This window comes from Triturus cristatus, chromosome 8 (assembly GCF_964204655.1).
Source record: "Triturus cristatus chromosome 8, aTriCri1.1, whole genome shotgun sequence".
In the NCBI taxonomy this organism is placed as follows: domain Eukaryota; kingdom Metazoa; phylum Chordata; class Amphibia; order Caudata; family Salamandridae; genus Triturus; species Triturus cristatus.
In genome coordinates, this window is record NC_140591.1 from 1,398,320,228 (window position 1) to 1,398,346,323 (window position 26,096).

The following is a 26,096-nucleotide window of genomic DNA, read 5'->3' on the forward strand; positions in this document are numbered from 1 at the left end:
CCATTCACCTCCTCCCGCCCTGATGCCTAAAACCCTGCCCCCTGCCAAAAATCTGCCCCGATCCCAGCGCCCCTGCCCTGAGCCCTATAACTGCCCCCACTACCGAAAACTGCCCCTTCCCCCACCGTGAGCGCTAAAAGCCAGCCCCCTTAAAACTACCCGACCCCCCACCCTGAAACCCTGCCCCCTGCCAAAAAAATACCCTGACCCCCCGCCCTAAACCCTAAAACTGACCCCAACTCTAAAAACTACCCCCCAAATCCAGCTCTAGCCCCACTTACAAGGCCGCATCCCAGAACTTCCTCTCCCGATCCTTCCTATTCCTCTCCCCGCCCATCCGCACATCTAGGCCACTGAATGACTTATCCACGCATGTGATTGGTTAAGACATATGTCTGGTTAAGGCAGATGCGTGGTTTAGGCAAGCATTGCTCCGCTTATGTGAAAACGGCATGCGTGGCTCAGCCTGCGTTGTAAAGGCCGTTTCCCCTGCCACAGAAGCTGCTGTGCATAGAATAGCTTGAGGCTTGGGATATCTGCGGACCAGATTACAGTCATCAGGGTGTGGGTGGGATGCAGGGCTCTGGGAAATAACTGGGGCCACTCTAGATATCACTCTATATCATGTTATTATTTCTACACCATATAACACAAAGTTACACAATCTAGCCTCACATAACCCAATTACTCATGCTACCAATTCGAAGTACAGAAACAAGGCGTGATTTACCCAGAATCATGAAATTAATTTCTTTAGTCATGCGATGAAGCTAACATTAGAACCTGGTTCTCTGAACGCCAAAGTCATTCTTCGTGATCAACACTCTGGGTGAAGAACAGATCATCCTTGCAAAATTTAAAGCAGTACAGTCATTTAAGAGAATAAATCTTCTTCTTGTGTGAAAACCAGAAATCAGCCTTCATACTTCTAGATCTCACGGCACAACATACTGCTGGTGCAATGAAACCGCATGTCCAATCAGCCCTGGAATTGGTCTGATTCTTTCTCCTCACCCCCGCTAACCAGTAATGGGTGTCATTTAGTTGTAGTTATGACTACACCTGGCTCCCTCTTTCGTACTCCTGGCACTGCACTTGCTACCCTAGGTCTTAAGGGTCATAAGGGCATCAGAAGAGCAAGAAGGTTTACAGGGCTGCGGGATCTATATTTGATTTTTGTACTTTCTACTCCTTCTTCTAGCCTCTCAGCAGCAAATACTCAGGCTCTAGAGGAGATCAAGGTAGGTGAAGGGGTTACTCATGAGATACCATGGAAGTTTTATGATATCACTTTCCATCAGTCATTCAGTCAAAACAGAAGTGGATTTGGACTAGTTAGTCCTTAAAAATGTTAAATCTCCATAAATACAGACTCTTAAAATCTCATATCTTAAATAAAATCTATCATAAATTCCATACATTTAAAATTCATTAGACTTTCCAGCATTCCGTATAACGTACTATATATCTGTTAATATGTTTAGACCAAGTATTTCAGTTCTATTCACATTTAAGAATTGAATGAACTTCCCCATCCCTCAAGCTATATCTAAAAAAATAATTTCAGTTAGAAGATCTACTGCTTGTTCCCTATTTTTAATACCATACTTTTAAAAGATTTGGCATAAAAACACTTTCTATGTATCCAACATCTTCTGACAGTCCAATAAAATATGTAATATATTGCACGTAGTTCCCAGACTACAAACACATTTGTCTTTGCCATCAATCATTGCTTTTTTTACCCCGTTGTTTGCATAGCAAGAGTTAACACCAGCTCTTAGTCTTAGCAATTCTCTTCTTATCTGCTGGCATGGTAATCTATCAATATAAGGGAAATGTTGCTCATTTTGCCACGAGTTGGTCATAAAGCGTACAGATTGTTTCCCCTTGAGATAATCTTGATCATGAGCTCGAGAGATTTTTCCCCCCCCTCACTTTCAGTAACCCGTGAATGTCAATAAATGGATATCCATACAACTAATGTGGATTGCATCAATGACATTGTCATTAAGCAGTGTTGTGTGCCATGTGAAGACGCCATCTTAACCTGCCTGCTTTTGAATATCAACATTACTTGCCAATCCCCTAGGACAGTATCAGGTAAACCTCCAACGGTATGTGGACGACACCAAGATACAATTCAGCCTGGAAAACTGGCCAGAGAACCAGGTGGCTTCTCATCACCATAAAGGCCATCAGATCTATGGGAAAATGTCTCTGTCATCCCTGCTACCAATGTGGCTACAGAGCTCTGTGCGGGCAGCGAGGATCACACCTGACAACAGAGATCGAGATTCCTCACTGACCTACAAGTTCCATAAAGGTGTGAAACCCATGGACCCAATGACGAGTTTCAGTTGTACCCCTCTAATGACAGTGATCACCCAGCAAGTCTCACTAGTCACAAGGAAAACCCTTCAATCAAAGAGCTGCATGAAAAGAATTTTGACCTGAGCCACACATTTGTTGGTATCTTTAAAGGGACGTGATCCTTCTGATCAGAGGCATTGATGGCCTTAATGACATGCACCCATGTGCCACAAGTGAAGATTACTTGCTCATAAATTAATCTTGGTTCGCCAGAGTTATAATAATCCACCCAGAGGGGCCGATAAAACCAAGGCCCAATATATCCTTGTGATTACAATGCCAGTGATAGACACTGGAGGATCTGGTGGACCGTGGTAGAGTCACAATGTTGGCTGTCAAGGACTGATTGTGGGGTCTATCCTTTAATCCTTTACTTTGTTGAAGGACAAAAAGACACTTAAGAAGCCACACTCTTTTTTTGGCAGAAAAACAAATGATTGATTAACGCTCTCTGGAATAAACTACCAAAAAGGATCCGAATGAAAAAAAGACACAAATTCACAGACGGTGCCTGGGTGTTAATCGATTATATATTACTAATGTTCTATAAAAGATCTTCTTGCTCATCTTCCAAATCCAGAATTTGATTAGAATTTCATGTTACACATTGCACATACTGTAGACACTAAGCAAAGGGCCGGCACTTAGGCCTAAAAGGTCTTCACTGAAATGAAATACCAGCATTTGTAAAGCGCACAGCTACCTCTGGAGAGGTGTACCGGCGCTGGGGGCTCTCGGGAATAATTAAGCGAGATATCAACCAGAGTCACATGGTGCTGGGCTAACCTGCTGCCGGTGATCGAACCGTGAACCCCGTGGTCTGGAGTCAGGCACCCTGGCTGCTGCGCTACAACGCTTCACTGAAATGGCAAAACAAGAGCAAGCAGCTCAGGAATACACAGGGATACAATGAAGTGACTCTGCCAAGGGAAAACAAGCACCAGATTCAGGGGCTCTAAACCAAGTGGCTGAGTTGCAACACAATGACGTGCATCTCCATGCTGTCTCCTACACACTGGATAAAGAAAGCAGAAGGAGACAGATCATGAAGGATCCATGAAGGATTGGGCTAAGCTAATTTTTCTCAATGGCCCAACTATCACAATGGCACTGGTAATCTACAAAGCTCCATTCAACAAAGAATGGCAGCCTAATCTTGCCTGCTGTATTGTGACTGTCCTTGCCATGAACCACCAACCTCCTTTATGTCAGAACTTCTCGTACATGTCCACGAAACACCCTAGAAATATTAGCATTTCCAGCATGATCATTCAACACAACACACGTGTGAAACAGCACATTTTCCCAGCAACAGACACATACAGAGGTTTCTTTCATACTTTTTGTGGCCCAGGCCTACAGTGTCCATCACTGAAAAGCGTAAGGCTGTGTTGCTACAGTGAACGAGAAGGTCTCTTCTTGAATCATTCAGAAAAAGTAACGCCTTCTCAAACTTTCCCCACAGCGTCGCTGTTTATACTCACAGAGAATGAAGACGTTTGTCTCGCTTGTGAACCATTAGTGCAAAGCCCAAAGGAAATGATAAAAAAATAAAAACAGATCCAGAGACCTCTGGGGAAAAGACAGAAATTACCTGTGGAAAAACTTCAAGCTTGTGAGAAATGTGCCACAATTGGATGCAAGACTAACTTACTAATGATCAAAATGCCTAATACACAGGAAAAATGAATGCACTAAACGGTGTTAAATTCACAAAATCCTATCCGGAAACAGGCCAAAATAAATTACATTTCTGGCCTTTACTAACTGAGCACATCCTTGGCCAATGTGAGGTTCATATTGTGAACTTTGAGTTATTTCATTTCTTTGTTCCTATTCTATAGTGAAAGTTCCATTGAGATGACTAGGATTCATGTAGTCTATCGGATGAGGGAATTATTGATGTCTATGACTGTGAACCATGTGGGAGGATAGAGGCGTGCTACAGTGAGCAATCCTCCTGCCCTCTACATCCATTCTCCAGGGACAGCATATGCCTGAACAGGCTTTAAAAGGCGCATCCGGGTAAATGTGAAGGATATCAGCTCTAACTCGAATATGAGAAGAGAAATCAAAGCCGGTACATCAACACTCATGCGTGAGGTCATGGACGCGTGTGATGTACAGCGGCTACAATGCAGGTAAGGGAGATATTTGTCCCATTGATTGGTCTGAGCCTTCCTCAACACTGGTCTATGCAATTTAGGATTTCCGTAGTAGAACGCAGAGCTCAATGCATCAACTGGTAAGTGGGCGATGCTATACTTGACACCCTCCACCACACTACACCCACAAGTGCACTATTTCCACCGGGCCTCTTTACATGCTCATGACATATTTCATGCATCGATTGGTTTGTGGGTGATGCTATATTCTCTCCGCCTGACACCCTCCACCAGCCCCACCCACAAGTGCACTATTTCCATTGGGCCTCTCTACTTGTGCATGAATTATTTTATGAATCAATTGGTGAATGGTAGATGCTATAGCCTCTCTGCCTGACACCCTCGACCATGCCCCATCAAACTCCACCCCACCCACAAGTGCAGTATTTCCACAGGCCTCTGTGTTTGTGCATGGATTATTTTATGAATCGATTGGTAAGTGAGAGATGCTATTGTTGCCCTGCGTGACACTCTCCACCGTCCCCACACTACACCCACAAGTGCACTATTTCCACCAGGCCGCTTTGCATGCGCAAGACATATTTTATGCATCAATTGGTGCGTGGGTGACGCTATATTCTCTCTGCCTGACACCCTCCACCAGCCCCACCACACCCATAAGTGCAACATTTCCAGCGGGCCTCTCTGCTTCTGCATGAATTATTTTATGACTCGGTTGGTGAATGGTGGATGCCAAAGCCTCTCAGCCTGACACCCTCGACCAGACCCCATCAAACTCCACCCCACCCACAAGTGCAGTATTTCCACAGGCCTCTGTGTGTTATGCACATGCATTCCTTTTTGCTCACATGCACGCCCCTTTTGTGATTGGAATCATATGCATTTTTCGACAATACGCACACATGAAGATTGCTAAAAACAATCGTTCATAAACCAGGACTCGATTTATTGGACTTTCAGCCCATGTCACTTTTCAATACTGTAATGTATAAATAAGGGCCCCCTGTAAATAATAGGTACTCCTAGAACAGGGAAATAGTTTCGAAAACCACATCTTTGTACAGAAATTACCACCTCTGTTTGCCCCCCTTTTTTATTTCATAAGCCAATATATGTAATTCTTTCTTGTATTATGTATTTTGTTGGAAACAATGTGTTGTGTCAGTAATGGTTATTTTATATTGTTGCTACCTCCAATTGTCTTTTTGTACATATTGCCAGATGTTTTATTGGAATACAAATAAAATTATTTAAACTAATCCTTGACCGTAGTGTGAGTACACTGTTTCAATTAACTAGAATTCTGACATTGTTTCATAATTCTATAATTCATGTTTACTGCCTAGATAAGTTATTTTGTTTTTGAACTTTTCAATACTGTCCCAGTGGTAATGATGTGAATTGAGACTCTACACTTCTTGTGCCCCAACACTCTATGAATTACCCCAAAAATCTATGCTTGCAATCCCCAAGGGACCTGCTGAACTGCATATGATATTATATTTAATTAGCAATTGCTGCTGAGATTGTTCAATATGTTCTCATAGATATTGTCTAATTTCGCCTGCATACTCAGGCAACATTAGGCCATTTTGTGTTGTACAGTCCTGTGATTGCTGCTGCTGGCATGAATTACGGAGAAATGAATGAAAGTGGACACGCAGAGTGGTAACAGGCTCTCAGTGAAATACTAATGAAGTGAAGTGGCTTCCGGAACTGTTCCAGCAGCGCGTCTGAGCCAGCTCGGAGACTAAGGCGCAAGTATTGTTGTGAAACAGCAGATCTGCTTCATACCTTTACTTGTTTTGCCTGTGCATAGGCAATTCTCTAAACTAAAACGCTTGATCTTATGTAGTCATTTGGCGAGGAATGGATCCAATTCAAAAAGTTTACAATTGTGCCTGAAAAAGAAACCAGGAGAAGCAATATTTTGCCCAAGAACACACAAGGCAGTTAGCTGGGAGTGAACCCAAGTCTTCTGTATCTACATTCAGCATGTCACACATTAGGCCAAAACTGCTCCTTGTTAACCTGTTGGATTTGTACATTGTTATGTACACTGACCTGAAAAGGTTATTATTAGTTCGTATGTTTACATTTTGTTACTACTTGCCAACCCATTATGGAAGAGCATTATCCAGGGAGATGTAAATATAGCCTAGTATTGGGAACAGCCCACATTTGCATATCAGGATCTCTATTATGGCAGGACAACTCTTAAGGGACTGTTGCTGTCATGCGTAGACAGTCGGCGGTCATGCACCGTAAGCACCTACCGAGCTAAGGACACCGGGGAGATATTCATTTAGCGGTTCTGAGATGACACAGCATTCCTTCTTCAGAGCTTCTTTTATACTGCACAACCTATTAAAACTTCACAGGCTCCCAAAAAAAAAGTCTCCCCTGGGATAATGCCCAAGCTCTGATCTTATTCAGTATAACGGATGAGCTGTTAGTAGACCACGCGAGTGAGGCCTAATCTTACAGTCAGGCCCTCCCGGGCTGCAGACCACTTCCGCTGAATACCAAGGAGCCAGGCGGTGGAAGCGGCCACACTTAACTCACAAAGAAGCAGTCACCGCTCTGTTCCCGCCTCAGCATTCATCGGAACCTCGCGGGACTCTTTCTGGGGTGTTTTGCAAAATAAATTAGGATGCCAGATCCAAACTTTGGAATCCCATAAAATCTTCCAACCTGTCTCATTTCAGCAACAGATGTTAAGTGAAGGAATACAGCCCTCTCCTTATGCACGGTAATTACTCCCATGAAAACACAATTAAACAGATAGTCCGTTTTATTGCAATTCTCCTAAATGTAGGCAGCCAAACACCTCACTGCGAGGCTGGCAGGCTCCAGGCACTGAAGCAATGTTCTTTTATGTATCCTTGTTTATCTAAGGGGATTAATGAGCTCGCCATATTGCAAATAACTTTAGAAAGATTCAAGCAGAACAGACTAACCCTTTCCAGAAAGCCGTCCTGTACTACACCCTGCAGAGCGGGGCTCGTCACCTCATGTAAAGAATTGGTGTTATGTTTTGCTCTGGCACTGGTAATGAACATAGTTTGCTTAAAATTCTTTTTTATGGAGTGATTAACATTTGTTTGGATTGTAACTGTGTGTTGGGCACTGGACTCCCATGATTCCACAAATTTGGAGGTAGATTCATTTTACTGCAGTGCCTCTAACGCACTGCAAGCGGCAGTGCAACCCCCAGAGTGAATGTACGACGATATAGCGTGAATGGATGCCTGTTGTGGCCACAAGTGGCTTGAAAGCTTCCGACAGATCAGCCAAATCAAAAACAATGCAACATACCAGTGTGCATCTAAGGAAGTAACTTTCCCCGTCACCTCTAGGGATGGTGATGTGTTGTTGGGTGGGGCCCCCACTCTATTGACTGATCAAAGGCTTTCCGGTTTTGACGTGGGAAACAGAACAACCCACTGATGCTTCTCAGCCTCAGGAATTGGTGTGAACCATGGGAGAATTGATTTTTTGCTTCTAGTGCAGCAGGTCATGATTTACTGCTTGAACGTCTGCTTCACTAAGAACGATGCACATTAAATCAATACTTTTGTTTTGTGCAGGTTTCACTTTTGTTATTGAGGGACAATCGGCGAATAAACATGTACTAATCGTCCTCTTTTATTCTTCTCTGTCACAACCACAGCTAAGGTAGAACATAAGACTTAGGACCCTTCAAACATCGGTTTGCCTGAGACTTGTTGACTAGTTCATAATTCTTTACGCCCGCAGACTGTGCCCAGTGGATATTATTGTGACATCATTCACGCGGCCCGAGATAAGTTGATTCATGGCATTCGCTGCCAGGAAGCTTTGCTTTTGTTTCATAAAAAGTCACTTAGTGCTGCTTGTTTTGGATGACATCCAGCAGCTGATCTATCAATAACAGGATGATATCACAACCCCCAAAAGATGTTCACCAGGCTTCAGCCATTTCCTCCAGAGACAGGCTCACTCCATCTACCTCCATACTGAACATTCTCAAAGTGCCTCAGGAGAACTGCCCGCCCACCAACCTAATGGATCAGTCACCTTCAACACCCCACAACAACAGTCACAAAGTTTACACCATGATCAGTCTACAGACTGATGCGTAAGCGATACTGTTAGAAATGGGGGTCTCTAGTTGGCAGAGGTAGGTACCTTTGTCCAAGTAGGTACCCTTGCTTCTAGTCAGGTTAAGGGGGATACACACTTTAGATAACCCCTGCTTACCCCCTTGGTAGCTTGGCACGAGCAGACAGACTTATCCCAAAGGCAATGTGTAAAGTATTTGTACCAACACTCACAGTAATACAGTGAAAACACCACAAATGGACACCACACCAGTTTAGAAAAATAAAGTTTCTTTATCTAAACTAAACAAGACCAAAAAGACAAAAATCCAACATACAGATACTCAGGAAAAAGTCTTAAAAAAGGATATTGCAAAAATAAGCTTGAAGAAATCAAATAGCACCAACTGAGGCTAGTGCGACATCAGGACAGCACGAAATCCAGACTTAAGACAAACTGAAGACAAACTTAAGACAAACTTAAGACAGACTTAAGACAGACTTAAGACAGACTTAAGACAAACTTAAGACAAACTTAGGACAAACTCCTAACTTAAGTCTGTCTTAAGTCTGTCTTAAGTCTGTCTTAAGTCTGTCTTAAGTTTGTCTTAAGTCTGTCTTAAGTCTGTCTTCAGTTTGTCTTAAGACAAACTTAAGACAAAATCCTAATTTCTGTGAATACCACAAGTAGTAAGTTTAGGATTTTGTCTTAAGTTAGTTCTGTGAATCGGGACCCAATTTTATATCTTATCCCTATGGGAAGATATGCTTGTAAAATGTTACAAAGCATTGCCCATTCTGTCCTATGGGCAAGATAGCCTTTCAATAGTGAAAAACAAAATTGGCAGTATTTCACTATCAGGACATGTTACACACACCAGTACATGTCCGACCTTTCACACACACTGCACCCTGCCCAGGGGGGTACCTTGGGCCTACCATAGGGGTGTAGGGAAGGGTAGGGCCTGGGAAGTGTGTGCAATTGCCAGGTCGACATGGCAGTTAACAAACTGCGCACAGGCACTGCAGTGGCAGGCCTGAGACTTCTTTTAAGGGCTACTCTTGGGTGCCACAATCAGTGCTGCAAGCCCACTATTAGCATTTTAGTTACCAGCCCTGGAATACTCAGTGCACTTTACTAGGGACTTACTGGTAAAACAAATATGCCAATCAGGGAGAACCAATCACAATATTAATCTACACAGGGAGCACTTGCACTTTGATACTGATCAGCAGTGGAATAGTGCCCAAAGCATCTATACCAGTAAAAATGAAATCCAGCACAGCATAAAAAACATAGGAGGTAGAGGCAAAAGTCATGGAAAACCACACCAAGGATGCCAGCTCTAACAGATACACTGATCCGTCTACAGACTGGTGGGTAAGCAATATACTGATACATCTACAGACTGCGGCGTAAGTGATCTACTGATCCATCTACAGACTGCTGGATAAGCGATATTATGATCCCTCTACAGACTGCTGGGTAACCGATATACTGATCCGTCTACAGACTGCTGGGTAAGCGATATACTGATCCGTCTACAGACTGCTGCGTAAGCGATATACTGATCCGTCTACAGACTGCTGCGTAAGCGATATACTGATCCGTCGGCAGAGTGGTGGGTAAGCGATATACTGATCCATCTACAGACTGCTGGGTAAGCGATATTCTGATCCATCTGCAGACAGCTGGATAAGCGATATTATGATCCGTCTGCAGACTGCTGGGTAAGCGATATACGGATCCATCGGCAGACTGGTGGATAAGTGATATACTGATCCATCTACCGACTGCTGGGTAAGCGAAATACTGCCCTGAACTGGCTCACGAGCCACCCTCCCACCTCCAAACTGGTTGAGGTTACAGGGCACTGAAATAATCATTTTTACCACATCTGATGCAGTTTCTGTTGAACCTTCCTCCTTGAAGTGCTAATTACGTAAACACAGGTAAGGTTACTTGGCTCGCTTTTAATTGGTGGTTGAATGGTTGCTTGAATTTGTTAGACATAGATTAAGCAAAGCAGTGCTTAATGTGCTTTCAATGTTGACAGTTAAAGACACTAGTTCACAGAAAGTGGTTTTCCCAGATCTTCGAAACTTGGTTAAGTAAGAAAGGTGGATCAAACCCTCCTCTCCAAGCAAAGTTGGAGTACTTCGCAGTTCTTTCACAACTTCAACCAGCTTCACTTGTAAGAATACTTTTCCACCCAAAAACTATTTATGAGAAAATGTCCTTGCAAACGCCTTTGAGAAAGAGTATATCTCACTAACTGCGTGCTTTGTGAGGGATTTCTCTCCCACAAACCTTCTTATATTTTAGGATTTCTCCCACCTTTTCATGAAGACTTCAGAGTTTTACAAAAAAGGTAACACAGGTGAGCATTTTCTATAACCAGCATAGTGTGGCTGAGAATGTCCTTTGCAGTACTCTGACAAGGAGAGACAGATAGAGAGACTGCCAGGAGAACTTCTATAACTCCTAATGTGTGTAGTGCCTATGCTGTGAAGGGGCATTAAGACAAATAGTGAGACAAGATTTTCTAAATTATATTTTTCACCTTAAATTCTCTCCTAATTCAGCATTTCTTAACCTTTTCACTTCCGTGGGCCTCCACTGAAGTCATTATTGGAACCCAGGGACCCCCAGCCAAAGCAACGTCTATAATTTGAACCTCAAAACAATACACCACACAAATACTAAAATATTGACATATTTAGTTTTATTCACAATCAAATACAGCAAAACGTTTAACATTTTCAATGTTGCTTTTTTATTTGTATATACTTTATTAATTTTAATATATTAATTTTAATATCATTTAATTTTGTAAAACAGTTGCGGACCCCCTGGGTAGGCATTGCAGAACCTGTGGGTCCTCGGACCACAGGCTAAGAACCACTGGACGATTCAAGACACAAAATCATGGCTGTATGGATGGAAGAAGGGATGATTGGATAAATGGAAAGAAGGCAGATAGGCGAGAAAAATCAGGTAACTTCTAAAAATACCTCACTTGTTTTGCCCTTCACGACTCACCGATTGTGATGAACCTTGAACGTATTCTCTGTACTTTTTCGCATAACAGCGCTCATGTGACTGCAGTTGGTAATGGTAAATCCATTGAAATTAGCATTTAAGTCACAAAACCATGTTAACCTTTTTCTCAGGTGAGTGTTTGGCTTTGAGTCTAATATAGCAGCCTTACAAAAACCTTGGGCTTCTTAGCGCGGGCTTCCCAGCGCCCCGTGCAGCCACTCACTTCCAGGCAGCCTGGAGAACTGGAGTGCACACAGACACAAAGGTTTGTTGAAATTTGAGCAAAGCACAGAGCTGTGTTTCCGCCTGTACAAGAAGCAGATCTAAAAGTATGGAGCGGGCTGACGTACGTGCTTAACAATTACTGCATTATCACAGCTCAGTGGTTACATCACACGTTTTAATGATATAGTCCTTAAATTAGCACTTCGTGATTGCAACTCAGCAAACACCTGGCATGTGTAAAAATAATCCTCGGATCTTGAAACAGTCAGTGTGGTTGAGGTGCTCGGTGCAGTAAATTGGTTCCCTTCTTTTTCATCAGTCTGTTCCTGTCACTGGAACTCTGCCTTCAACTAACTTCTTATTTCCTGAGGCTCGCTGAGATATTAAAAATTCTCCCATAAAAAACATGGCAGACAAATAGGAGGCAACACAGCTTTTATCAAGCAATTGCTGTGCGCCACAGTACAATAATTCATAGCTCCTTTATCGCAGCCGCCATCGCCCGCTGCAGCACACCCTGGAGTAATTCCTCCGCCTATTGCAAGCGGCACCTTTCACCTATGCGCTTGCTGCAAGTTCCTCTCTGTGATTGCATTCTGAAGCTCAAGGCACACCAGTGGTTAAAATATAAAAAAATAACTGCCGGGCTCTGGTCAAGAGGCAGCTTGCACCAGCCCATTTCTCTTGTTAGCGCTGCCTAAAATAGAACCAACCATTAACCATGAAAGTTGGGAGAGGGTGTGGTGTATTGGCCAGATCTGCCTTCTTTGGCGCTGGGTATCCAGGTTCAAGTCTCTGCGTCGGCACAACATCCTTAATTCTGGGCAAGTCAATTAATCTCCCTGTAAATGAATATGTCCTTAACTGGTGCTCATGAAAAGCGCAGGTGTTGATGGTTAAGTGCTGGTGCTGAGCACCAGAAACCACTGGCTCAAATTAAGCACTGTCTCACACGCATTACACATCAACATGGTAAGATCTGATGCGCAGGGGTGTAACACTAGTCCCTACATCCCTAGTAGTGCAGGGAGGGGGAGCAGTCATTCAGAAACCACCCAACCCTTCAGGGTGCCCCCATTCAGCTAAACGGCAATAAATATCAGAGTGATTTGGAAGACTCAGGGGCCCCTCATAGAAATCTACAGGGGGTCCCATAATTTTGTGTGATGCCACTGCCACTGTGAACAGGGTGTTGCTGCCGCTTCGAAACGGTTAAGAAATGATCAATGGATCCACTCAAATCAAAGCAATTTTTGAGAGCAGAGTAAACGGTGCTGTAAGTTTTCAGGTAGCATCCCCTATTATCATCCGTTGGTGCAAAGTTCAAAAATGCTTGTTTTCTGTATGTTGGGTTGCTATCATCACAAAACTCTTTGGTCTTTAAAAGAGTGCTGATATTTCTTATCTTCTTCCAGACAACTTTAAGGTTCTCAGTATTTAACTGGGTGGGCATAAGAATATCAGGTGGTAGATTGCTTCCACATATTTATTATTTAATAATATTTTATGCTTTTATGGATCTGATATCGTGCACAATGTTAAATATGTCCCATGCTGTCTGAGATCCTTCTGCATTATAACAATAGCTGTACTACAGATGCAGCTGTGGGAGAGCTGTATTAACTAACTTCCACTCATTCGAAAGAATGTTAAAAAATTAGCAGTCAGCGTAGTGAATAGTGGTATAACTGCACAGCAACATCACAAAATAAAATGATGGACGGAGTGTTGAAACGTTTCAAACACTAACCCCCAGTCACAGATCTGCGTTTAATCCATAGTTATTTTGCTTGCCTCATCACCCAGTTTAGACCCAGCCATATGCAAATCAGTCATGACCCTGCTTGCCATGGGAACAGTCCAGCCAAGCTGCCAGGCCAGGTTTTCTCTGGACCAGAAACAAGTAATCTGGGGCCGGTTTCAGGGTAGCACCCCTCATCAGCCATAGCTTGAATCCAGTGGTGGGGCAATCAAGGGACCGATGTCTGCACCTACCCCTAGCCACTATCACAAAATAAAATGATGGGCAGAGTGTTAAACCTTTTCAAACACTCACCCACAGTCACAGATCTGGGTTTAATCCATTGCTCCTTTGCTTGCCCTGCCACCCCAGCTTGGACCCGGCCATAAGCATATCAGTCTAGTCCCTGGGAACAGCCATTTTTTTTTGTATATGGGTCCATACTGGAGTGACGAGGCGAGCAAAATAACGACAGAATGAACCCGGATCTGTGACTGGGAGTGAGTGATTAAAAAGTTTCACCACTCCGTCCATCATTTTATTTTGTGATGTTGCTAGTGGCATAACTGCCCCATCTTCATAGAACTTTCATCGCATGGTGCTACGGTGGGATGGACTGCCACTTCACACTCGCCAAGACAAGGAGGCAAGGAGGCAACATTATGTGAGAGATTTGGATTGTATCTGGCCATCACCTTTGCAGACATGTTGGACCACAGTGACAGCTTTCTTTAGGAGGTAACATTGCTAAATCTTGACAGTAGTATGTATCTGAACTTTATAACTTCATCACTAAAAAATAGTCCCTCGTCGTGTAAGGGCTCTTGGGCACCTTGTGAAGAAAAAACGAGATTCTACTGCAGTGGTCAGTATTCTGCACCCAGAAGGAGAGAATGGGTCATACTGCCCGACTAGTGATCCAATGGCAGAAAGGCTTTGGTTTCCACTGCTCTGCAAGGGGAAAGAGCAGGGGCGTAACACAGGCCCCCGAATCCCCCGCAGTGCGGGGGTCCCTGAGCTGCAGGGGGCCCCCTCAGCACTGTACTCACGCCGGAGAGCTCCGGATTACATCCGGAGCAGGGGCCCCTCTGCTTACCTTGCAGGGGGGGGGGGCCTTCAACTTTCGTTACGCCACTGGGAAAGAGGACAGGAAGTGAGGTGTGTATCTGTTCCAAAAATGAATACAGTCAAACTGGAGTAATTATAAATGCAGCCTCAGATTCTTAATGGGTAAACTGAATCAACATCAACAGAGAAATCAACAGTGAAATTAGCAAACGTGTACCATAATGGGAACATACTAGATGACAGATTTGCTTTACCTTCAGGATCATGCAGGGATTGGCCCTCGTGTACATGATAATGCCATTATGTTGAAGTGTTCGCAGGCGAAGACCCAGCTTTAACTCATCCCTTTTGCTGTTCTCAGAAACTCGGTATTTGATATAGCTATTTCCAGCAAAGCTAAGAGATGTATGACCTGAAACAAAAAACAAAAATGCATGTTCATATCATATTTAGAGCTACACGTTGCTAAATTAAATAGTAAAGTAAATAGTAAATAAATGGTATATATGCATAAATAGTTCTTTCTTCCTACTCCTGATCTCCTTATATTCTCAATGTATTCTTTCTGTTAATTTCTGTGCTAAGGTGCATTGATGGTGTCAGGCTGACAATATGTCAGGTTATACAGTACAACATGTCATATCATATATGTATACATCTCAAGGTCCACACCTGAACATTCTCCAAGCTTTCCTGGTGGGCACTGGCAGATGAACGGTCTCCGGCTGACTTCATATCCTACGCACTGCATATCCCCCGGGCATGGCTTCTCCGTGCATGGATCGCTGGACCCTGGGCAAAGACCACCTGTTGAATGTTGAGCAAATTATTCTTATCAAATGTCCATTCATTCATATCGATCAGACTAAAACCACTGTAGGAATTATTAGCATGATGCACAGGGGCATCCTAAGTGCCACTATCTAATCTGACTGTTTGCCAGGGCACCTTCTGACTGCACTTCAACGTGGATCAGTGCCCCTGGTTGAACACTTAATGGGAAACTTCTGGCATTCTTAGAAACTGCTCAATGAGAGAGTGGTGCAAACAGTACATCATCCCCGCCCTGGGACAAGCTGTTGATCCCCCTAAACTAGGCATGTGCTGTGTGAAGGGAGGATTCCCTCATTTGCATGGGTAGCATTCTGATGCAGTTGGGGAAATAACAGGCAAACTCAGAAGACACATAGGGTAATGCAGGAGAAGCCACCAGCCCACTTAGTAATGCAAAGCTAAATTTGGTGCAGGAAAAGCAATCCATGCTTAGATGTGTTCTTCTTCCAAGGAGCACTTTTTGTGTAATCCTGGTTGCATATTCTATTACCAGAGGTTTGCTTGTAAAGATTACACTTTCTTTTTCGTTGGTACAAACTTAGGGCCCAATTCACAAAGGTAAACTTAGATTTGAAGTGTAAGTTTAGACCTGAAGTCTTACTTTAGATTTGAAGTGTAAGTTTAGACCTGAAGTCTTACTTTAGACCTGAAGTGTAAGTTTAGACCTGAAGTCTTACTTTAGACCTGAAGTATAAATTTAAATCTGAAGTCTAACAGCCTTGAAGTCCAAGTTTAGACCTGAAGTCTAACTTTAAACCTGAAGGCTAACTTTAGACCTGAAGTCTAAGTTTAGACTTCAGGTCTAAAGTTAGACTTCAGGTATAAGTTCACCTTTGTGAATCGGGCCCATGATTGAGAAGTCATGCACATTATATAATTGCCACACATAGAAAGTCACAAGATCAGATCAAATGAAAATATACTGAGCACAACTACACTCGCCTTATGAGAAATGAAGCGGAGCAAGCATATAGAAGCTGATGGGTTGTCATCAATGCATTTGGAATTTGCATGCCCGCTAAAAACAACAAGTCCAGCCCCTGTGATTACTGTTTCTGAAGATGATTGCTGATAAAAGCGACGAGCATGCATGCTGGGAGATCCAAGTGGTGTAGGTGATTGCTTTCAGTTGCAAAAACCAAGGACAATAAAATATAATGGCTTAGAATGGGCATTTATGGAAATTTAGACATTGGCTAGTACTAGATTCTGTTTCATATGCAATACATTAAAATCATAATTAACACTGTGGTAACTTTTTCAGGAGTCCCATGGCAATCAAGGGTTAATGGGCTCGTATTGTGCCATCAGAGTAATTTACCACTGGTGTTCTGGGGCTTAATCTTACTACTGATCATACATCTGAGCACTGAGGGCTAGACTTTAGCACTTGACCCTCAGGGAAGCAAATTTGTGTATTAAAAGGCTGCTCACGGGTGGTGAGAGGTTAGAAACTCTGAATTCAATAAGCTATCAAATGCAAGTTCATAGCTCATTTTCCAATCAGTGCTTTGTCCTAAAAGAAAAAGTGCTTTCCTGTTCCCCATAAAGCTCAATACCATACATGAATATCAGAAGACATTAACGATTACCCTGCAATATTCTCACAACTCTCGAGAAGTGGCCTGGGCTGTTGCTGTGGGACAGAACTCAGTGACATCCTCAGAGCAAGCAACTACGGTCTCTGGCTCTCTATCAAAGGATGGATGAGTTCTGTTTGGGGGTTAACTTGGTCTCTGCTGATACAAGAAATCATCCTTCCCCTAAGGATGAGTTAAGCTGCCTGGGAGTCTTTCCCCTTTGGCTCAGAACTGTTTTCTTTGTCCATGTCAGTTCTGAATGCTGGTTGCTTGGACCAGTAGTGGCAGAGCTGGTCCAGGCTAGGGTATGTTTGGAGCAGAAATAGGATGGTCTCGCACTCATCGTAACAGTCTGCACCAATTGCTCTTGCGACCACCGTGTAAGGTGAGCAACAGCTGGCTCAGTACTGGCTGTAGAGGAGGTTGTAACTTACGTCACTTTGCACACAGCCTGATGGATCTTGTTGCTTGTGTTCTTCTATCACAAAACCTATCACCCAGACAAGCTAGGTATCCTCCCTAGTTTGTTGCAGTGAGTACTTCTAGACGGATTAAGTCCTCTCTGCCAATGCAGACCCTCTTCCAGTGCTTTAGGCTTCATGTAGAGGACTGCCTGTTGCAGTCTGGTTTCTTTTGGGCTTAATAAGTCCTTGGGGCTTGTTAACATCAACGGAACTCCCACATTGCAAGTTCCATGTACTGAGATGCACAGATTTCAGTCCCCACTGCAGGAACGTTTCAGGCCTCCTCAACCCTCACCCTTGACACAGTGGTGCAGGTTCTGCTTTGGATAGCAGCGGGCAGCTTCAGTAGTTCCCATTTCATCTTCCTCTTGCATGTTCACCTTCAGTGGTTCTCCTGAGCAGTCAGTCAGTAGCAAGGCCTAGCCAGCCTCTCCTCGTAAGCTTAGAGAACTCCTCAGGTTACTAATTGGGTATTGCATCCCTCAGCTTAGAGCACTTCTACTTCTACTTATTCCACTCGGACTAGTCCATTCATGGCCTCGGTTGTCAGGTGCTTGCAGGATAGTAGGGTGGATCTGGAAGTATCCTGCTGGAGAGATCCAAAACAAGGATGCAAAATAAAGGGCAACTGCTACACTTAACCACCTGTTAAAATTTGGTGGATAGACTTTCCAGTGAAGAGTGAACTCGCTACGGTTCAAAGAGACCCCCTCCCTCCGAAAAACCCAAAAGTCTGACCAGCAATAAAGGATCCATGGAATGCCCTACAGGAGCCCTGCAATTGTCATTTCCGTCTCCAACCATCAATCTTAGGCACCACCGGATGTAAGGAAAACAAAGGATTACAGTGTGGCTACAGCCACATGCGGCACGGACTCTCCACACACATCCGGTGCATACAGTAGTAATATAAACACATTCAACATCCATGCTCCATTTGGATGGGCAAAGGGCCTTGTTACAGAGGGCTGGTTGACCAATTTAAAACTGCAGGAGAAGCCAGGAAACGACTGCCAATGGTAAAGACCAGTGACAAGGCTGTTCTTGCTAATATAATGCTACTGTCTGTCCTCTATAGTCATGCTTGGGAAGGAGGGTGCACATAGGGTGCCCTTCCAGACTACAGAGCCTCACTCTGAGTAGCAATCCATGTCACTCATAGGGCGTTCAGTGCAGAAGTGTGGTTGCTGTGAGTGATGATTTGGAAGTTGAAACTCTATAGAGCATGCCAAGATAAACTCAAGGCAGAGGCCATGCATGGGGTGACAAATGCACAAACAACAGTTGATGGACAGAATGCAGAACAATGTCATACATTCACCCCAGTACAGAGATCTGGGCCTAAATCCATCGTTTTTGATCACCATGCCATTCCAGTTTGAACCCAGCCATATGCAAATCAGTCTTGACCCTGTGCCCAATGGGTACAGTCCAGCCCGAACTGCAAGGCCAGGTCCTCCCTGGACTGGAAACAAGCATCCTTGCACAGGTTTCAGGGTATCATGGGACCTTTGCTCCATCCAATAGTAGTTCATAGGCCATTCAAAGTTCATGGTTAAGAGTTGCTCCATCCAATATTAGTTCATAGTCCATTCAAAGTTCATGGTTAAGAGTTGCTCCATCCAATAGTAGTTCATAGTCCATTCAAAGTTCATGGTTAAGAGTCTCCCTATGCCATTAATTTATTTTTAAATAGAACTGTTATGCAATTTGCTGCACACTCTTTCCCTCTTGCTCTTTGCTTTCATGCACCCCTATTGAAACCTGTCTATCTCTGTGGTTCTGACTTTGAACTCTTGCCCAAATGGCCAGTTACTCTCTGTATTGTATATATTTACAAGTCGATGTTGCATAAGTCTACAGTCTCTATAGCTAAATGTTGAGGAGCATGTAGCGTAGCAGAGAAAGAACAACGTAGACTAGCACTGTATAAGATAAGACAGCATAGCAAAGCACAGCGGTGCTTAGTACGTCATTGCAAATAATTTCACAGCACGACATAAAATAACCCGGCACAGCAAAGCATTATATAGCAATGCATAACATCCTACAGCATTGCATAAGATAAGGCACAGCATAGAAAAGAACTGCAAAAACAACATAATATAACATAGCCAAGCATACCTTTGCCACAACATAGCAGGGCATAAAAAATATCTTAACTAAGTTGCGCATAAAAAAATAAGAATATATTGACATGACATACAATAACATAGCAAAATATAACATAGGTTTGGCTTGTGTGCTATCTGTTCGGACTCCGTGTTACTGTGAGCAGCTTTTTGTGCTCTCCATAAGTTGCCTAAAGACAATCTGCAAACTTCTCTGAAAATATTTAAACTTTGGGTGGCGCTGAAGAAAAGGATAAGCCGCGTTTCAGCCGAAGCATTTTTTTCGCTAATTGGCACTGACTATTAATATTTACAATTCACTGTATAATCATTCACTTGAAGCCAGGGCCCACGGCAGCCGTTTTCAGGCCTAGTGCGCCACAATTGTTGAGTCCGGCTCCAGCGAGGCTCGAATCACCCAAGTGATATTTCCCGCAAACATAAAAAGAAATGACAGATTTGGAAAGTGACACGGCTCACTTAGGAATTCAGCGCAGGCCTCAAATGCCGGAGCTTGAAGTATAACTAATTCGATCTCTTTTCCATCTTTGTTGAATTATCAAGCATTTCAGAACAAATGCCTGTAGACTAGACTTCTAATGCCCTGATTGAATGAACACCATGTAGTACAGTGCATGGGTGTTTGTGTCCGGCCCTCTTCAGCAGGTGTTCTCGTTGTCCTGTTCCTCCACTATCCAGGGAGCTCCTTGGTGAAGGCCTTTTGGATCTGGCTTGACAGCGCAGCGGTTTGAACATACAATTATTACACATTCCTGCAAATGTGCATTATGAGAGCTTTGACTCCGCCCAGAGGGGTATTTCTCCCCAGCCTCACCCTATTGGCTGTATGGTGTATCATTCCACCTATGGGGTACTGTATGAGGGACTATTTTACAGTTCCAAAAGTACACGTGATCATCACACATTAAGTGCACCACCTATTAGACACATTTTTTACAGAAAACTTTTTTGTTTTTGTTTACAATGCAACAGTCTTTTAAATATGTAACTCGTTCAAAATACAAGCCAGGCCTATTGGTTTTGCCAATGCTCGTTGAATTTGCAGTTTTCCTCTGTACCATGCAGTCATACAATCATACCAAGGGAGGTGATGCAGTATGGCGGCTAGCACTGAAAATGGAGCCCAGAGACCCGGGACCTGAGTACCCAATTCTTCCTTCGTTCAGGAATTTTGCACCTGAAGTGAAGTGATTTTGCACTTTTATTTGCACCAGTGGACTGATAGGGAACGACAGCTGCATGAACTGACCAGTATCGAAAACGACATTGGCACGGTCAGTTACGGCAGGTGTTGCTTTTACACCATCCCTCATTGGGTGGTGAAACGATGATGCAAATTTACTATTATCTGACCCTGATGAAATCTAAGTTATTGGCCACTTTCCCTTCTCAGGATTTAACTAAACAAATTAAGGGGCATATCAGCAAGCAGGCGCTAAAAAATTATCGCCGCTTTTGCGTCCGTTTTCGGACGAAAAGCGGCGATAATTTTATCGCCTAATCAGGAAGGTCACGCTATCGTGTGAAACCTTGCCTTATCGCCATTTCCCTTAACGCCCTCTAATGAGATGCAAAGTGGGCGTTCCTCCCCAGGATAACGGGAGAAATGTCACTAAGCGACATTTCTCCTACTATCAAGCCTCACGCAAAGCAGCATAGCGACAAGAAAAGTAGCGATAACCTCTGTTATCGCTACTTTCCTTACGCCTGCTTTGAAACTGACTTAGCCATGATATCCTATGGAAGGTGGATATCATCGCTAAGTATGTGAGGCCCTATCAGCAAGCTATCGCCAAAAGTTGTGTGATTATCGCTGGATTTCCAGCGATAATTGCACATTTGGCAGCTTGCGCTCTGAATTTTATCGCTTTGGAGATAAGCGTTGCTAATATCACGCTATCTCCGCGATAAAATTCGGAGTTGGCCGGCGATAATTATCCTCACGCTAAGAGCGCTGAGCGATAATTATCACCGGCCCTTGCTGATATGCCCCAAAGTGACTCTGGGCAAGTCACCATATATTACCGTACCTGAAATTGAAAATATATGTAGTGATAATATGTAAAACACCTTTACAATGTACTGTCTGGTACTGCAAGTTACATGTCCTCCCTCGTAACACTCAGAAGCCAGACTGTTTAAATTATCAGGGCTTTGCTTATTTGAGCAAAAATGTACAGATTTTGCCTACATGGACAAAATGTAAACAGTGGTTTCTGAACTAAAATAGCAATGACTTATATATATGACTTATAATAAAAATGCATTAAATAAATGACTTCCGCTGGAACAAAGTGGACACATTAGCTCCCGCTTATAATAAGTGGGCTGATGTTACATGGCTCCTCGGTGCCATGTAGTTTCTCTGATTTGGTTTGAACTGTACCCCAACCATCACACTGTTATGTGTAAAGTACCTAATGTTTGAGACGCTCCTGCCATAACAACGATCTCAGTAAAGTGCTTTTATTCTCGTGGGCGCTACATCTGCGCCATATCAAATACCTGAAATGGAAGAGACAGTCTATCTCTTTTCATCTAAAAATGCTAACAGCTGTGTAGCATGTAACAACACACTGGCACACAATGAAATGTATCCTATAATCATGTGTGACCGTGGCCATTTTAGGAGGCGAACCGAGCGCTGGGAGAAATGCCAGGAACGACAAAAAAAATGAAAACCGTGTCGAAATGTGCAAGCAGCGCTTCAATGGAAAACTGCTCGGCAGAAAACCCCACTTTTTGCCAAGAATATTCCGAAACGTGTTGAAAAATCTAGCACGTACCGCTGTAGCGTGCGATTTACGGCTGCGAGACACACCTTGCATTAGTCTTGGGTCCGGTGTACAGGGAATGTATTCACTGAAAGGATTAAACCCAATAAAAGTGTTGATAATGTGTTCTGGTCACTCCTTGACGGCGCCAACGGTGCGCGAGAACCACATTCTGTGGGTGGAGTACGTTCCATTAACTGTTATATATTCCCTCTGTGGCTATTCGTGTAAGTGGAACCCCAGCACCCTTAAAAAGTAGGGAGCGTATGACAGGTTTTGTAAGTGCGTCATTCCGCAGGCGCGCTTTGCGTAAACGGCCAGATGAAGTGGACGCTCCTTTGGGGCCATCTTGGCGACGCCGGCTCACTTCCTCTTCCCACCTTCCTTTAAGTGGGCCTCTGAACTGCCGCCAAGATGTATACAAATCCCTTGGCGCGCCGCCCGCAGACGGCCTGAATATGCATCAGCCCCGGCGCTGATCCTGCTGAGATCTCAGGGTCCCTCCTCTGCACATTTTCACAGCCCCTTACCTTCTGATTAAATCTCCAACCATAAACAATAAATCAGTCCCTGGCTTTTGCTATCAATCACTGCCACGTTTTAGCTGATTCGAACGCCTGATTTGCCGCTCGGGCTCGTCGCTGCTCAGCCAGAGCGCCGCGTGGTCAGAATCTAATACCAAGAGTTAAGCGCCACTGAAGAGTCAGTGAGTTATGAAGGCGCTTTTGGCAGCTGGAACCTTCCTCCGGTCTTTCAGTGAATTGCTTGACTCTTGCTCAATGGCTCTAGCGTTTAGCGTAATATACCTCAAAATATGTAACAATAAAATTATCTCAAAATAAAAGTGCCAGGAAGTGCTCACAAGTGACACGATTTAACCTGTACAAGAAACCGAAATGCCACCAGATACTTTCCCCAGGCTGCACAAGTAGCTAGCAATTTGAGCAATCAAATTGGCATTTATTTTGTCTGCTTTAAAAGGATGAGAGTCTGCGTCTACTGGCACCAACCACTGAGCTAGAAAAACTAAAATACTGTCCTTTATTTCGCCTGTGAGTAATCCAGCAACGTGTGCACAATTCGGGGGTCAGTGACGTACTGAAACTTGAGAGGGACCCCCTGCAAAGTACATGGAGGGGCCCCCCTCCGGACCTAGTCAGGAGTGCTCAGGCCAGGGTACTGTGCTGAGTGCCCCCCAGAGCTCGCCCCCCACACTGCAGGGGCTGCGGGGGCCTTTGTTACGCTACTGTTGGGAGTACACATGGATGGACGGCTTCCACCCACTATTTTCACAGGGTTAGTAGCGCTTCCTTTGCTATGGCGAAGGAGCGTCGCCCGACTGCTTTTTAGCAGTGCGAAGTAGAAACATAAAATGATAACTTTGAGTTATCTTTTTATGCTTGTGATGCTTAGCGGGCGGGCGGGGCTCTTGGAGCAGGGCAGGGAAGGAGTGTTTTGCCCACTCCTAAGTGCTCATGACTGTTTGGCCGGCCCTCTCGGGCTGTCCAAAACAGTTATGCACACTTTCCCTGTACTCCATGCAGGCTGCATTTCAGCCTGCGTGGAGACCATACTCAGGCCCCCATTTCCTGGCTGAGCATCGAACTAGGACTCTCAGACCAATCACAATGCTGTATTGCAGTGTTGTAATTGGTCAGGGGAGCCTGGGTGCTGACGAATCACAAGGGGAGCCTGGGTGCTTACGAATCACAATGCTGCATTGCAGTGTTGTGATTGGTCAGTGATGTGCTTTGTATGATACTGTGAGTCAAAACGGGCACTAGACTAACCACAGATCTTTCCAGCAAATGTGTTAACCACCAAACTTATCATACTATTATTATTATTCACTCAGATCTACTGGGAACCCAGAGAGCAGTGCAACAGGTGCATTAACCCCATAAGATATTTTAACATTCAGACTTTGCAACCAATTAAGCAGAACAGATTTACTGTCACCTTTCTCCTTGTTGCCAATTGCTTTGTGGTAGAGGTTTTTAAAAAAAGAATGTATAAATTGAGGCCCAGATTTTGAGTCAGTGTTGTGTCACTTTTCTGGCACAGCACTGATGCAATATCTATTTTTAGATTTACAGTGCCACAAAAATTGGGTTGCGTAGATTTGTTTAAAAAAACAAAAACACGAATGCAATGGAGCACATTGCCCTGTCTTACTTTACCATGCGTCAGGTAGGCGTTACATGCGGAGGCAGGTGAAGCAATTTCATGTACATGGAAAAATGCTGCATATGGATTATTATGCCTGGCCAAGATAGTTTGGTCAGTCCTTTGGTAAAGAAAGCTACACGTTGACAAAAGGCAACATTGTTTTATGTGTAGCCTACAAAAATGTGAGTTTCCTGTCTAAATCACGAGTGTTTGCATGTATACTTGTAATGCGCTCAAATGTACCTATGATAGACCTGTTAAACATAAGTCTGAGGTCCTAAAATCTGATGTCACGTGTGATGTGACTTCCTCTGAATCCTGGGTTGTGATGCCACTTCCTGTAACGTCACTTCCTGTAATGCCACATGCAATGTCACGTGCCATGATGTCACTTGCACACTGCCTAACTTCGTTAGTCACCCCACTTCTGCTTTTTAGGACTTGTGCCCTGAACGTGGCTCTCTGGACTATTTTATTTGCTGGTTTGTGTACAAAACAAAAAAAAACAGAAAGTGAAATGGATGTGGTGGGAAAAGCAACATGCTGTTGGGATATATTACCATGTATTACGATAGTACTAAAATATATTAAAATCTGAAATGCATTAGAATCTTTCTTTTCCCCCGCAAACACATGTATAGGAGTTGCACGTAAAATATAATTAAGCCACTCTGCTCATGAATGTATTTGAAAATACATTTTGAGAAATACAACTTTGCCGACTCAGCAGCACTAGGGAACTGTTTTCTTTCTTCGAGCCCTCAAAAGCGCGCCCATTTTTGCATACACAGAAGGTCACTTGTAGTTTTTGGTGGGAAATGTAAGGAGATACTCTGAGCCTAGGTGCCTCAGATTCAAAGATGCACAACTTCTGAGATCTCCCAGACGCAGGAAGAAACATGTGGAAGTCATCCACCGTGCTCAACTCCACACTTGCCCGAAAGGTATTCTTGATATAGCTGACTCCAAGGAACAGCTAAATACCTGTTCTAGTTCTGCCTCTCGGGATCTGCACATTAAGACTTCAGCTGCCAGAACAAAGCACTCGGCAGTCACCTTGACAATGTCAGGCACAAACCAATCATTCATTTACATTATCGTTAGACTACAATCCCACATCTGCTGCCTCTCTAGAGCAAATTATGTGAAAATAATGGTTGGGTAATGACTGTAATGGTACAGTACGTCTACTTAAAATACTGCTCTAAGCTGAAATACAAGCCCTACTAATGATAGGAAGATGACGAATTTGTACTGCAATGTTTATGCAGAACGCAAGGGCTTAATTTGAGCCAGTGCTTTCAAGTGCGGCGCCCTAGTGCTCATTTATGGGAACCGGTGCTTAATTGTCATCTATAGATTTTGATATAAAAACACAAAAAGCCGAAAAGCCAGAGGACCAGAAAGATGGTAAAACAGCGACAGAGGGAAAAAACGGGGATGTAAAAGAACCTGCAGGAGCGAGATAAAGACGCAGAGAGTGTC

General features: G+C 43.7%; 1 protein-coding gene across 4 annotated transcripts in view; it reads right to left on the bottom strand.

Moving 5' to 3' along the window:
• FAT3 (FAT atypical cadherin 3) overlaps window positions 1-26,096 on the bottom strand; it is a 748,816-nt gene that overhangs the window by 68,464 nt on the left and 654,256 nt on the right. For all 4 annotated transcript variants that reach the window (XM_085623129.1, XM_085623130.1, XM_085623128.1 and 1 more), the window contains 2 exons: window positions 15,331-15,465; window positions 14,913-15,070 (listed from right to left, as the gene is read on the bottom strand). In XM_085623129.1, coding sequence (XP_085479255.1) covers window positions 14,913-15,070; window positions 15,331-15,465 — 293 coding nt within the window. The remainder of the gene's footprint in view (window positions 1-14,912; window positions 15,071-15,330; window positions 15,466-26,096) is intronic.